Here is a 15,003-nt window from a genome sequence, read left to right on the forward strand (position 1 = left end):
TATTAAACAATCATTCTAACACAATGTGAAAAGCAATGACTAGTAATATGTACAGTAAGAAGTCTTGCAACACCGGAATAAAGTCCCAACAGGTTTGTTTCGAATCACTGTGCTCACCCCAGTCCACGCCGGCATCTCCACATCGTTGTAATATGTAAATATTGAGCTTTTCAAAGTACTTCAGTTATTGAAAGACTTGATACACTTTTTTTCATTTGATATTTCACCAAGTCAGGCATTCCAAAGTGCTTCACAAATTAATTACTGTTCAAATGTTCTAAAAGCAAATGTGGCAGCTAGTTTTGTGCAGTGCAAACGGTGATTGGAAGAGTGACTCAATATTTTGTTTTTGGTAGTGTTGGATTGAGGGATGAATTTGGTCCACGAGTGCTGAGAACACTGCCCCTTTTGCAGTAATGGCATAAAATCTTTAACATCGGCCTGATTTATTTGACTTGAAGGGAACGGTACTACTTTCTTACCCAAACTTATCAGTCTTCAATGCTTTAATTGATAGAATATTAATGAATGTTGCTTTTGAGTTATAGCCCCAGTCTAATCATAATATGGTTGCAATTGTATTGCTTTCATAGCAATTTCATAGTGTTTACAAGATTAATAATTTCAATGTCTGGCTGAATATTCCATGTTTGACGAGGGCTAGGAACAGGAATAGACTAGAGCTCATTGAGCTTTCTCTGCCATTAAATGCAAACCTAATGGATCTTGGCCTTCAGCACTTTCCCACCTGCTCCCCATCTCCCCTGATTCCCGGATGGACCAAACATCCGTCTATCCCAGCTTTTACTGTATTCAACCATGGAGCAGCCATAACCTTCAGATAGAGAATTCGAAAGATCATTGAGTGGGTGATCTTTCCTCATCTCAGTCCTAAATGCTCGGCCCCTTTTCCTGAGACTGTGCCCCATGTTTTAGTTTCCCAGACCAGCAGAAACGATTTCTCTATGCCCTATTGAGCCACTTCAGATACTTGTATGTTTCAATGAGATCGCTTCTCATTCTTCTAAACTCCAGAGAATATATAAGGCCAATTTCCAATTTTTTTTTTTTAAATTTAGTGTTGTCAATTATTATTATTTTTTTCTCAATTAAGGGACAGTTTAGCATGGCCAATCCACCTAATCTGCACATCTTTGGTTGTGGGGGAGAATGTGCAAACTCCACGCGGACAGTGACCCAGGGCTCTGATTCGAACCCGGGTCCTCAGCGCCGCAGTCCCAGTGCTAACCACTGCGCCACATGCTGCCCTTCCAATTTACAAATTGACAAACCTTTGGTCATTGACAGTAAAGGCAGGTGAAGATTTGGCAGATTTAAATCTTTAACGCAATGCTTCATTGCTCCCTGATAACCATGGGACTGTTTTTGTATTAACAATTGTACATTGCTTTTTGAGGGCAGAGACCGTAATTCACCTTCCAAACCCACAACCACTACTACCATGTAGAAGTGCAAGTGGAGCAGGTACCTGTGAACACCCACCACCTGGGAGTTCCCCTCCAAGTCGCTCACCATCCTGACTTGGACATATATCGCCGTTCCTTCACTGTCACTGATCAAAATCGTGGAATTTACATCCACAGTACTGTTAGGGAGAGTCCACATCACATGGACTGCATCAGTTCAAGAAGGCAGCTCACCACCACCTTCTCTAGGCAAATGGGGATGGGCAGGGTGGCACCACCAGGGCGGTGGTGCAGTGGTTAGCACTGTTGCCTCAAGGTAGTAAGGACCCAGTTTCATTCAATTCAGCCCGGGTCACTGGCCGTGTGGAGTTTGCACTCCTCGTGTCTGCATGGGCCTCGCCCCACAACTCAAAAGATGTAAATGGATTGGCCTTGCTAAATTCACCCTTAATTGGAAAAGCATAATTGGGTACTCTAAATTCATTTTTTTTAAATTAAGGATGAGCAACCCTAGCCAGCGAAGTTCACATCCTGTAAAAATGATTTTTTTTTTTTTTAAACTCCCATCGCTACCTGGCCCTGAGTGAACCCTCAGCCTCAAAATTTTCAACCTCAAACTCAGCTCCCCTCTTCTAAATTCATTGCTATCCTGTGCTTCCTAAACGTTTCCCTCCACTTAAACATTCTTGCCCATATTTGCGACAACCCCTTTTATCATCTTTTTTCTTCTCATTTTCCACATTTTCATCAAATACACCACAAAAGATAACCAACAATAATAAATACAATATCAATCCCCCAATCAGCATCCCCTTCAACACACAAACCCAAACATCCTCCCTACATTCCAAATTCAACAAAACAAAAAAGACCAAAAGAGCATCAATGGTCATCCCATACACAATAAACAATATGATCACCCCCCCCCCCCCCCAATAGCACCCCGCCCCAATGTTCAATGGCATCCAATTCTTGAAAATGTAAGATATTGCCCATGAATTTTAGAACCCTTCCATCCTCCCCCCTCAGCTCAAACTTCACGATCTTGAGCGTCAAAAATTCCAGCAGGTCGCCCCGCTAAGCCGAGGTATAGGACAGAGAAGCTGACCTCCACCCCAGCAAGACCCGCCTCTGGGCAATCAGCGAGGCAAAGGCTAAAATATTTGCCCCCGCACCTGCCTGCAAACTGGGCTGGTCCCACAGTCCAAAATGGCTTCCAAGGGACCTGGTTCAAAACTCGCGTACCCCGAGATGACCTTAAAAAATTTCCCTCAAATACCCCTCCAACTTCGGGCAGGACCAAAACATGTGAACATGGTTTGCGGGGCTCCTTCCACAGCGCTCACATACATCCTCCATCCCCTCAAAGAATCTCTCATCCGCGCCCTCGTGAGGCGTGCCCTATACACTATTTCCAACTCTTATCAGCCCCATCCTCTCTCACGAGGTTGAGACGTTTACCCTCCAGAGCACCTCACACCACAGACCATCTTACATAACGTCTCCCAACTCTTCCTCCCACTATAATCCCCTTCAAGGATACCTTGTCCTTCCCCAACATCTTTGACAAGCCCTTCAACCATGCCATCGCCCAGGGCCTCTCTATTCTTGTGGTAACTATGACATTTTCTCTATACATTACCACCCACGTCCTTCTGCATCTGTCTTTAAAAAATTCCTTTCTTTGTGTTTACAGCTGCAATTTAAAATTCACAACTGCCAAACTTTGGCATTCCATTCACTACAATACTTTGCAGCTGTCAATTTTCTCAACCACACCCTCCAACTTTTGATGTCCTCATCCCAATAAACATTCCCATCCTAATTATTTTCCCCAAAATGGCTCCAATCTTCAGTTCCTTGCACTTAAGTGGCAGCTCATACCATCACTATGCATCATTGGATTTGGCTGGATCACATTAAGCTTTTCTTTTAATAAATTTAGCGTACCCAATTCATTTTTTCCAATTAAGGGGCAATTTAGTGTGGCCGATCCACCTACTCTGCACATCTTTTTTTTTGGGTTGCGGGGGCGAAACCCACGCAAACATGGGGAGAATGTGCAAACTCCACGCGGACTGTGACCCAGTGTCGGGACTGAACCTGGGACCTCAGCGCAGTGATGCAGCAGTGCTACTCACTGCGCCACCGTGCTGCCCCACATCAAACTTTTCACACCATGTTCTCCTTTGCCAAAACCAATCAATATTGTCTGATTGTCCTGAAAACCTAAGATAATCCCCAGGTTAATTTCCCAGCCACCATCTATCTCAAAATTCCATCACCTCCACCAACAAATGAGGAGCCCATGGACTTCTTTATCATTCTGATTGAGATAATCCATTTATTTGTCTCTGCTGCTTCTGCTTGGCTACCAGTCCAGCCTCTTCTTGCTGTAGCTCTGAATTAATTTGTTTCTCTTTTTACTTTCCTTCCCATCTCTGCTTCTGCCCCTCCCAAGTTCATCTCGGCCACGAGTCCCATCATCTGTTCCCTTGGTGTTATAAATATGCTGGTTCACTTTCAGAACTGAACATCATTACTGTGATACGTACACCTGAGCATTTTCACCTGAATCAGCTAGTGCACATTAAATTGTGATTTCCATTGTGATATTATTTGCTCTTGCATTTATATTGGTTAAAGTCTACCATCCTTGTCTTCCTCTGGATTATCACCAGCACAGTGGTAAAGTACTTCAAGAGAGCAAGAGGAAATGTACTCCATGATCCTATTCTGGAGATTCTTCAGACATTAATAATATTGCAGGGAATAGTGTCTTCCGAAGGTGGCCAGCGAGTGAGTGGTCACACATTAGGTGGCTCCTGCCCGAGGTTGGATTTTTTGGTCCTTGCCCATTTTACGGGGTGTTATACAGGTAGAAAATGAATGAACAGTGAGAGCTAGTGAGTCTCCTTCAGCTGGGAAGGTCAAAGCCCTACCAAATGAGGAGTGCAACGGGTAAAGGGCAACAGTCCGGCCAGGAGTACTCTGGAGGTGCAACAGAGGAACAGATGGTGGAGAGCTGTGGCATTATTGCCCACACAATGGTCAATGAAGCAATTAGTGGGAGTTTGGCAGCTAAATTCCAGCAACCGAGAAAGGAGGACTGAGCTGAGGTGGCAGAGCCAATCTGGGCTGATGGTGCACAATGCGGAGGAGTCGGCGGCCGACCACGAGGACCGTTTGGCCTCATTGGAGGCTGAAATGCTGATGATGGTAGAGGGCCAGAAGTTGTGGGAGAAGGTGAACGATTTGGAGAACGCTCGAGGAGGCAGAATCTCAGTATTGTGGGGCAACCTAAAGGGATCAAGGGGACGCAGTACACAAAATATGTAGCTCGAATGTTCAGGAAGCTGGTAGGGGAGGGTGTCTGTCCGACCACCTGAAGTGGATCGGGTGCATAGGTTGCTGAGGAGGAAGCCAAAAAAAAGCTGGACGGCTGCCGAGGGCGATCATTGTGCAGCTATACCGCTACTTGGTCAAGAAGAAGATTGTGTGTTGGGCAAAGGAGACGAGAGAGTGTGCATCTACCAGGACTTGAAGTAGAGCTGGCCAAGCGGTGGACCGGGTCAAATAGGGTCAAGGCGGCCTTTTTCAGAAATAAACGTGCAGTTCGGGGTGGGCCGGGTCCAATAGGGTCAAGGCGGCCTTTTTCAGAAATAAACGTGCAGTTCGGAGTGCTATGTCCTGCTCGTTTGTAGATCACATAGGTTGGACAGGAACATTATTTTGATACACCAGAGGAGGCGAGTAAGTTCCTAAGGGACCATGGATTGGGGGTCTTGTGAGAACATCTGTGAAGCTGATTGGAGGTGCTGTACTCTGGGAGGATGGGGAACTGTTTACGTTTGTGCCGGGTTATTATGTTTGGCTTTGTTTATAATATCCACTGGGTTTAGTTAGTTATGTGATACGGTAGAACTGTTATAACTTCTTACCCTCCCAGCATCGGGAACAATGTTTGATGCATGTTAACATGTGGGGTTTTTGGTGGGAGGAGGGGGGTGGACAGAGGTTTTTGGGGAGATATGGGGGGGGGGGGGAAAGAAGCTGTTGCCTCTGGTGGGGGTCACCTTGTTAGCAGGCTAGTTAACAGAAATGGGGTGGTAGAGTGGTGGAGCAGGAGTTGGGAGGAGATGGTTTTCTTTGTTTGTGGTGGGCGTGGGATGGAGGGGTGTTTGTGTTGGGGGAAGGGTTGCCGACTTGGAAGGTGTTGGTGTAGCGCAGTTGATTTAAGGGGACTTGAGGAGGCCAGGGAGGTGGGCAGGGCGTGGGCCTGGAGGAACTCACAACATGCCCATAGAATATACAGTGCAGAAGAAGGCCACTCGGCCCATCGAGTCTGCACCGACTCACTTAAGCTCTCACTTCCACCCTATCCCGTAACCCAATAACCCCTCCAAATCTTTTTGGACATTAAAGGCAATTTAGTATGGCCAATCCATCTAACCTGCACATCTTTGGACTGTGGGAGGAAACCGGAGCACCCGGAGGAAACCCACGTAGACATGGGGAGAACGTGCAGACTCCGCATAGACAGTGACCCAGCGGGGAATCTAACCTGGGGCCCTGGCGCTGTGAAGCCACAGTACTATCCACTAGTGCAACGGTGCTGCCCAATAATTCCTTCGCCAACACTTTCAGGGACTTGGGACACGACCAATCTATCTTTGGATCCAAAACTGGATTGAAATCCCATCTCCATAATCAACCGGTGTGTCTCCAGGACCTTCACCAACACCTTCACAAACTCTGCATCGTTTATATCAACCTCCCACTCACCATCACAAATTTGCTCCCAGGATCTACCACAATACTACTAGATGAAAATGACACCCTTTTACTCAACATCACCTTTAACCTCCTTCGTCTTCATATCCAACTCTGAATGAAACACCTGCCCCATCCAACCTTTCCTCGATCTTGTTGATCTGCAACTTTTAAATGAGTCTCTTGCATGAACACCACATCTGCCTTCAAGCTCGTCAAGTGTGCAAAGACACAAGACCTCTTGATCAGTCCATTCAGTCCCAAGTGATTAGTCCTGGTGGAGGGCCCAAGGCCTCTTTGGGGAGGATGGGCGCAATGTAGAGGCCGCTCTGTAGAATGAGGCCCTGGGAGGGTAAACCCGTCCTCGTGTGAGACTGAGTCTAATCCAGTTCAAGATGGGGCATAGGGCACACGTGACGGAGTATAGGATGAGTTGGTTCTTTCCAGGTGTGGAGGTTAGGTGTGGGCAGTGTGCAAGGGGACCGTCAAATCGTGTTCACATGTTTTGGGCTTGCCCGAAGTTGGAGGAGTTATGGGGGGCCTTTGTTGAAGATGTTGGGAATGAAGGTGGCTCTGAACCTGTGGGTGGCAATATTGAAGCTTCTGAGGAACCAGGAGTGCAGGTGGAGAGAGAGAGGCTGATGTGTTGGCCTTTGCCTCCCTGATTGCCCGGAGGCGGACACTTAGGGTGGCGGACTTGGCGGAGTTTCTGCACGTGGAAAAGATAATTTGTTAACAAAGTGCTGATAAGGGGTTCTTCTTGAGACGGAGGTTGTTCATCGACTTCTTTATAAGAGTAGTGAAATGCCAACAGGAGATTGATGGGATGTAGGGGGAGGTTTTTTTCGATTGGGCGTTCTTTTGTTATTATAGTTGGAAAACGGCAAGGGCTGGAGCGGGAGGGGTTGGGTGTTTGGAGTGTGATTTGTGAAGGTTGTTTTTTGATGTATCTTTTTTTCTCCTGTATAAAACTGAAAATGCCTTGAATAAAAATAGTTTTTTTCTAAATTGCAGGTAGTACAAGGTGTTCCAACAACTGATTATCAGAATATTGGTTGAAAAGGGTTGAGCCACAGTTTAGTTATGAAGAACAGTGATTCAATTGCTAAGCAGTGACTTGTGTTTTTTTTTTTTAATGCACCCATTTTATTTTGTGGATACTTCAGTTTGGTTGTCAGTTGCTTTTCACAATAGTCTGTTGTGAAGTAACATGTCCTAATTTTTCAGGTTGAAACAACATTAACAAATGCACGTTGTCGTTGGTTGGAAGAATTGACTAGCCTGCCTGAATACAGAGCAAATTTGCAAATTGAGGAGAAAAAATGGGAACGAAAGCATGAAGAAGATGTGGAAAAGCAGGTAAAAATTTGTAGAGGTAGTCATTTTGTATAAAACTTTCAACTATGTCTGGTTATAAATGCGTCTTTTCAATTCTAAAGTGCTAACATTAATAAAACTAAGATACAGTATAAATCTTTTGAGCATTTATTATGTGCTGAATTTTCTTCTGTGTAATATAAGTGATTTTTCTTAACCTTGTTAGTATACATTCTGTATAGAAAATCATCTGCGATAATACCAGCACATGTTAAATCATAACAGAAAATGCTGGATAAACTCAGCAGATCTGGAAACATTTATGAAGAGAGGAGCAGGACAAACTGCAAGAACAGCTCCTCATCTTCTGATTATGTACTTTAGACTGTACTTTCTCCTCCATCCTGACCCCCTCCTTTTTTTGTGTTTGTCCCAATGCAAATCCCTCCCCAAAGGAACATCTGTCTCTTGTTCTTTAGTTTTGTTTTCACTAAGCACTGACTTTTGTTCTTGATGCAACCATCAATTCACACAAGACAATTGATAGGAGTGAGCAGTGGTTTTAATAAGCTAAATCTGTGCCTGCCTGCAACTGCACTGTACTGAGTGCCGCCTACAGTCTGCAGGTTTATATACCTCGAGGGGGCGGAGCCACAGGCGGAGCCAACAGGGGCATCAACATAGTACAGTACAATACAGTGATGAATTGCAGTAGCAATACGTTCGCAGTTCTATTAACACATTTTGCATTCTCCTATTAACATATTCTGCTATCTTAACCTTTATGCCACTGTCGGTATCTTCTTCAGTTCTTAATGCTACTATTAACACTCCCTCTGTTTTGTGTCCATGATATCTTTGTCATTCTCCTTACCTCCAAGCTATCCCTGCTGGCCTATTCTGCTCCACGTTCTCCACTCCTTTCTCGAACTATAATCCATTACATTCCTATCCCTTTTCAACTCTGAAAAGAGCCATACGGATTCAGAACATTAACTCTGTTTCTCTCTCGGGCAGCACGGTGGCACAGTGGTTAGCATTGCTGCCTCACTGCGCCGAGGTCCCAGATTCGATCCCGGATCTGGGTCACTGTCCATGAGAAGTTTGCACATTCTCCCCATGTTTGCACGGGTTTCACCCCCACAACCCAAAGTTGTGCAGGTTAGGTAGATTGGCCACGCTAAATTGCCCTTTCATTGGAAAAAATGAATTGGGTACTCTAAAAAATTTTTTAAAACAACTCTGTTTCTGTCTCCACAAATGCTGCCAGAGTTTTAATAGGATATTTTGTCTCTGTGTTTACAAAGGAAATGGGTGATGCAGATAAAGTAGTCCAGGAAGAAACACTGCGATATTGGATGGGATAATCATAAAGAGAGAGGAAGTACTCGCAGGGCTGGAATCCTTAAAAGTTGATGAGTTGCCAGTGCCAGAGGGATTGTTTCTGAGGCGCCTGAAGGAGGTTAGGGACAAGATAACAGATGCTTTGAGGATTATTTTTCAATCTTCACTAGATACAGGGGAGGTACCGGAGGACTGAAAAAATACAAATATGTTCCATATTTTAAAAGGGATTGAAGGAATTGCCAAACAATTATAGGCCAGTTAGTCCTACGTTGGTGGTGGGCAAATTAGTAGAATCAATCCTGAGAGGTAGGATTAACTGTCACATAGAAAGGCATAGACTAGTTGGGGATAATCGGCATGGATTTGTTTTTTTGTATTTTAAAAAATATTTTTATTCTCCTTTTTCACATTTGCTCCCGCATTTGCACCCATCAACAATAAACAATAATCAGCAACAGATATGTCAATCCCCATAACAATAATGATCCCATCCTCCCACCAACCCCCAAATATCAGCCCGCATGTTTACATAAACAAATGACAAAAAGGAATCAGGGATTACCCATAGTCACCCTTAATATACACAGCACCCCCCTCAACCCTCCCACCCATCTCCTCCCTCCTCCCCCCGCCCCCCCCCCCCCAAACTAATGTCCGATGTTATCCAGTTCTTGAAAAGCATAATAAATAGTGCCCATGACTTGTAGAACCCCTCCGAGCTTCCCTTCAGTTCGAACGTAACCTTCTCAAGGGTCAAGTATTCCAACAGGTCCCCCTGCCACGCCCGGGTACTGGGTGGAGAGGCTGCTCTCCCTCCCAGCAGGAACTGCCTTCAGGTGATCAATGAGGCGAAGGCTATGATATCTGCCTCCGCACCCGTTTCCAACCCTGGCTGGTCCGCCACCCTGAATATGGCCTCCCGGGGACCCGGGTCCTGTTTCACACGCGCCACCTTGGAAACTACCCTAAACACCTCCTTCCAGTACTCCCGTAGCTTTGGACAGGACCAAAACATATGAACGTGATTAGCACCCCCCCCCCCCCCCCCCCCCTCACATCCTCTACTCCTTCAAAAAATCAGCTCATCCTCGCCCTTGTGAGGCATGCTCTATATACCACCTTCAGCTGTATCAGCCCCAACCTCGCACATGAGGTGGAGGCATTCACTCTCTGGAGCACCTCACACCAGACCCCCTCCTCTGTAACCTCTCCCAGCTCTTCCCCTCACTTTGCTTTGATCCCTTCCAGTGGTGCCTTATCCTCTTCCAAAATAGCTCCGTACCCCGCTGCCACTGCCCCCTTCTTCAGTTCCCTTGTCGTCAGCACCTCCTCCAGCAATGTGGAGGCCTGTTCCTCTGGGAAGCTCTGTATCTCTTTCCTGGCAAAATCCTGAACCTGCATGTACCTAAACACTTCTCCCTGCTCCAGCCCATACTTTGCTTCCAGCTCCCTCAATCCGGCAAACCGACCCGAAGAAACAAATCTTTTAGCGTCTTAATCCCCCTCTCTTCCCATTTCCGAAAACTTCCATCCCACCTCCCTGGCTCAAATCTGTGGTTCCCCCGAATCGGCATTTCCCTTGACCCTACCCCCAACCCAAAGTGTTGGCGAAACTGCCTCCAAATTTTCAATGAAGCTATTGGATTGGATTTGTTAAAGGAAGGTCTTGCCTCACAATTTGATTGAATTCTTTGAGGAAGTGAGAAGAAGGGTTGATGCAGGTAGTGCAGTGGGTGTTGTGTACATGGATTTTAGCAAGGCGTTTCACAAGGTCCCACATGGCAGATTGGTCAAAAAAGTAAAAGCCCATGTGATTCAGGGCAATGTGGCAAACTGGATAATAAAAAGTTAGCTTAGTAACAGGAAACAAAGGGTAATGGTCGATGGCTGCCCTTGAAAATGGAAAGTTGTTTCAAGTGGTGTTCCACAGTGTTGGGGCCCTTGCTTTTTGTGTTATATATTAATGATTTGGACGTGAACGTGGGGGCGCACGATTGGGAAATTTGCAGACGACACAAAGATTGGCCGAGTGGGGGACAGTGTAGTCGATAACTATAATCTCAAATGATATAGATGGGTGGGTGGGGTGAAAGATAAAGTGGCAGATTGAATTTAACACAAGTGTGAAATCATGCATTTAGGGAGGCCAGCAGTCGTAGGGAGTATACAATAAATGGGAATATACAAAGAGGGTAGATGAAGTGAGAGATATTGGCATCCAAGTACACTGCTCCATAAAGGCAGCAGTTCAGGTAGACCAGGTTATAAAGAAAGCATATGAATACTCGCCTTCACTGGTAGAGGTATAGAATATAAAAGTATGGATATAATGTTGGAATTGTAAGAAGAAGAAAAAACATTGGTGAGGCCACATCAGGAGTATTGTGTGCAGTTCTGGTCACCACATTACAAGAAGGACATATTTGCTATGGAAAGAGAAAAGTGTAGCTATGAGGAGAGCAGATTGGATTAGGTTGGGGTTATTTTCTTTGGAAGAAAGGAGGCTGAGGGGGTGACTTAACTGAGGTGTACAAAATTAGAGGAATTGATATTGTGCACAGGATAAAATTGTTTCCCTTGGAGAATTCTAGAACCAGTGGACATAGATTCAAGATGAGTGGCAGGAGGTGTAGAGAGAACATGAAGAACATTTTTATAGAGAGGGTAGTGGGAGCTAGAATTCACTGACCGAAGTTGGTGGTGGTGGCAGAGACCGTAAACCCCTTTTTAAAAAGTACCTGGATCTGCATCTTAAGTGCTGTAAGCTACAGGACTATGGACCAGCTGCAGGAAGGTGGGATTAGGAAGGGTACCTGGGTGTCCTCTGGTTAGCATGGATAAGATGGGCCAAATGGCTTCCTGTGCTGTAATTTTTCTGTGATTCTGCCTGGTGGGTTTATCCAGCATTTTCTGTGACTTTTTTTTTTTCCTCTTTTTCTTTTTAAATTTAAAGTACCCAATTAATTTTTTCCAATTAAGTGGCAATTTAGCGTGGCCAATCCACCTAGCCTGCACATCTTTGGGTTGTGGGGGCGAAACCGACGCAAACATGGGGAGAATGTACAAACTCCACACGGGCAGTGATCCAGAGCCGGGATCGAAACTGGGACCTCGGCGCCATGAGGCAGCAGTGCTACTCACTGCGCCACATGCTGCCCTAAATCATGTTCTTTTAAGGATGTAAGTTCACACCATTCTAATTGGAAGAAAGGCTGTTTTAGCTGTGTCAAATTCAGAACTGCAGATAGTGGGTCAATAGCAGCTAGGTATGTAGTCTTTATATATTCAGTAAGGGCCAGTAGGGGCTGGTTTAGCTCACTGGGCTAAATCGCTGGCTTTTAAAGCAGACCAAGGCAGGCCAGCAGCACGGTTCAATTCCCGTACCAACCTCCCCGAACAGGCGCCGGAATGTGGCGACTAGGGGCTTTTCACAGTAACTTCATTGAAGCCTACTCGTGACAATAAGCGATTTCATTTTTTTTTTCATGCATTCAGTGCTTGTTTATCATCTCCAACGGATACATTCTGCTATTGCTAGTTCATTGTTTAGCCAACTATTCTTGAATTGCGGTGTGATGAGGTGGTAAATAAATGCAACGGTTATGTAAACTATGAATTTCTGGCATGGTCCTCTGTACTGTAACTTGGTAAGCCGATTCTTGGCAAGCCGATACTGTAACTTGGTAAGCCGAAAGGGGCAGCACGGTAGCCTTGTGGATAGCACAATTGCTTCACAGCTCCAGGGTCGATTCCAGCTTGGGTCACTGTCTGTGCGGAGTCTGCACATCCTCCCCGTGTGTGCGTGGGTTTCCTCCGGGTGCTCCGGTTTCCTCCCACAGTCCAAAGATGTGCAGGTTAGGTGGATTGGCCATGATAAATTGCCCTTAGTGTCCAAAATTGCCCTTAGTGTTGGGTGGGGTTACTGGGTTATGGGGATAGGGTGGGGGTGTTGACCTTGGGTAGGGTGCTCTTTCCAAGAGCCGGTGCAGACTCGATGGGCCGAATAGCCTCCTTCTGTACTGTAAATTCTATGATTCTTACCAAGGTAAGAAGACATGAGAGCAGAAAATGGGGAATATTGGAAATATTTTTTTTTACAACAACTTGAAATGGTCTTGTTGAAAAACATATCTGACAACTTCAATTTGATGAGTGTTTTTAAAGACTACAAAATCCCATTCCTTAAGTCTGAATATTTGCCCAAATCCAGAGCACTTTGAAAAGACCTGCCAACCCTCAAATGATGCAGTCATCCAAATAATATGTAATTGCATTCTGCTAAATTTTTAGCAAACTTGTTGGTGTTTATGACATCAGTAAAATTTAATGTACTTATTTGTAGCGTCTATGAAATTATGACTTGCAACTTTTCGATCAGAAAATGCATTTTACAATGATTGCTTGGTCTTCGGATTGTTTTTTAATGTAAGGTAGGATGGTGGAAGAGTGAGAATCTTTTGCCTTGAACCATGTCATTGCTGTATTATTTAATCTGATCAATTTGGTGCAAGAAAATATTTATTTTTCTTAAATGGATTTGTTAAATTGATAACTGCTTGTTATTTACAGATAGCAGCTGTAATTAAAGCAAATGATGAAAAATGGAAACTTACTTTGAAAAGGATCGAAAAAGCTGAGTCCAGTGTAAAATTGGCAGAGCTGCAGGAAAACATACTTGTTCTAGAACGGAAATTAGAACTTCAGAAAGAAGAGGCAGTAGCAGTTGCTAAAGCTGAATTGGCAAAAGTTCGAGCTCAATGGAATAAAGCAAAACAAGAAGAGATTAATAGAATTCATGAACTAAATGAAAAGGATTATCAAGCGTTCTTGACTGAGCATCGAAATAAACTCAGTGAAGTTATTAAAGAAGCTAAAAAGGATTTTACTCGGCAGAAAAATGAGCTGCTTGTACAAAAGGAGGTAGAATTAAAATTGTGTCTCCAAGCGAAGCAAAAAGAATGGTCAACTCATCAAGAAGAACAAATTAATTGTGAAAGACAGCAGTACGAAGAGCTTGTTGCTGAAATTGAACATTTTCTGAGTGAAATCTCAAAACACTTCGGAAAATCTAAACCTGCATTTTTCAGAATAGAGAAATATTTTAATACGGCCATGTCTACGCATGAGCACGTTGTTAAAGTGAAGGATCGTCTCCGGAAGGTTTGCGTAAAAATGGTTGAAGGGATCCTTGAGACAATCCAGAGAGAGGTAATAATGGCAATTAACTTTGTGCTGACAATTCATAAATTTGACAAAGGGCTTGATATTGTTGCACATTTCTCTGCTTAACAAAGATACTAAAAAGGTATGATACTTTTGAGTTAAGTAGCTGTATAAAACAATTAAGGGGCAAGATTATAATGAGGGCTTTCCTTCATTTTCTGACTGGTGTGATGAAGGTGGAATATGGAAATGATTATATTTTATACTTCCTATTTTTGGAAGTAATATTTTTTTTAAACCCTGGTTTTAAAAAACGTACAGGCAGTGTCTGCTAAAGCTGTAATTAAGGGGCCATAAAAGGTGAGGTAATGATTGATTTTTAACTGTTTACTTGTTTACAGAGATGAAACCGTAAGACCTGGGAGCACAATTAGGCCACTCTACCCATTTGAGTTTGCTCCGCTATTCAATCGTGGATGATATTTTTCTCATTCCCATTCTCCTGCCTTCTCCCCATAGCCCCTGATCCCCTTAGATGGCTAATGGGATATTATTTTGATTGCCTAGAGAGTAGATCATTTTCTTTTTTATAAATTTGGAGTACCCAATTAATTTTTTCCAATTATGGGGCAATTTAACGAGGCCAATCCACCTATCCTGCACATCTTTGGGTTGTGGAGGCAAAACCCAAGCAAACACGGGGAGAATGTGCAAACTCCACACGGACAGTGACCCAGAGCCATGATCGAACCTGGGACCTGTGCGCCGTGAGGCAACAATGCTAACCACTGTCACCGTGCTGCCGACTGTGAAAATTTAACCCAGCATGAATTTGTGCCTCAGAGAATTTGTCGTGGCAACAAAAGTAAATGTTTAAAAATAATCCAATTGTAGCCTTCATGAAGTTGACTTGTTGAGATCTCATCTACATATAGTCTCTTGGCATAATGAATTCTCCCATCGCTTCAACGGATGA

The 15,003-nt window shown here is 44.3% G+C and overlaps 1 protein-coding gene across 2 annotated transcripts in view; it reads left to right on the plus strand.

Annotated features, from left to right (window-relative positions):
- cep152 (centrosomal protein 152) overlaps window positions 1-15,003 on the plus strand; it is a 112,905-nt gene that overhangs the window by 71,959 nt on the left and 25,943 nt on the right. For both annotated transcript variants that reach the window (XM_072470697.1, XM_072470698.1), the window contains 2 exons: window positions 7,428-7,559; window positions 13,434-14,072. In XM_072470697.1, the coding sequence (XP_072326798.1) occupies window positions 7,428-7,559; window positions 13,434-14,072 (771 nt within the window). The remainder of the gene's footprint in view (window positions 1-7,427; window positions 7,560-13,433; window positions 14,073-15,003) is intronic.

Source organism: Scyliorhinus torazame, chromosome 12 (genome assembly GCF_047496885.1).
Source record: "Scyliorhinus torazame isolate Kashiwa2021f chromosome 12, sScyTor2.1, whole genome shotgun sequence".
In the NCBI taxonomy this organism is placed as follows: domain Eukaryota; kingdom Metazoa; phylum Chordata; class Chondrichthyes; order Carcharhiniformes; family Scyliorhinidae; genus Scyliorhinus; species Scyliorhinus torazame.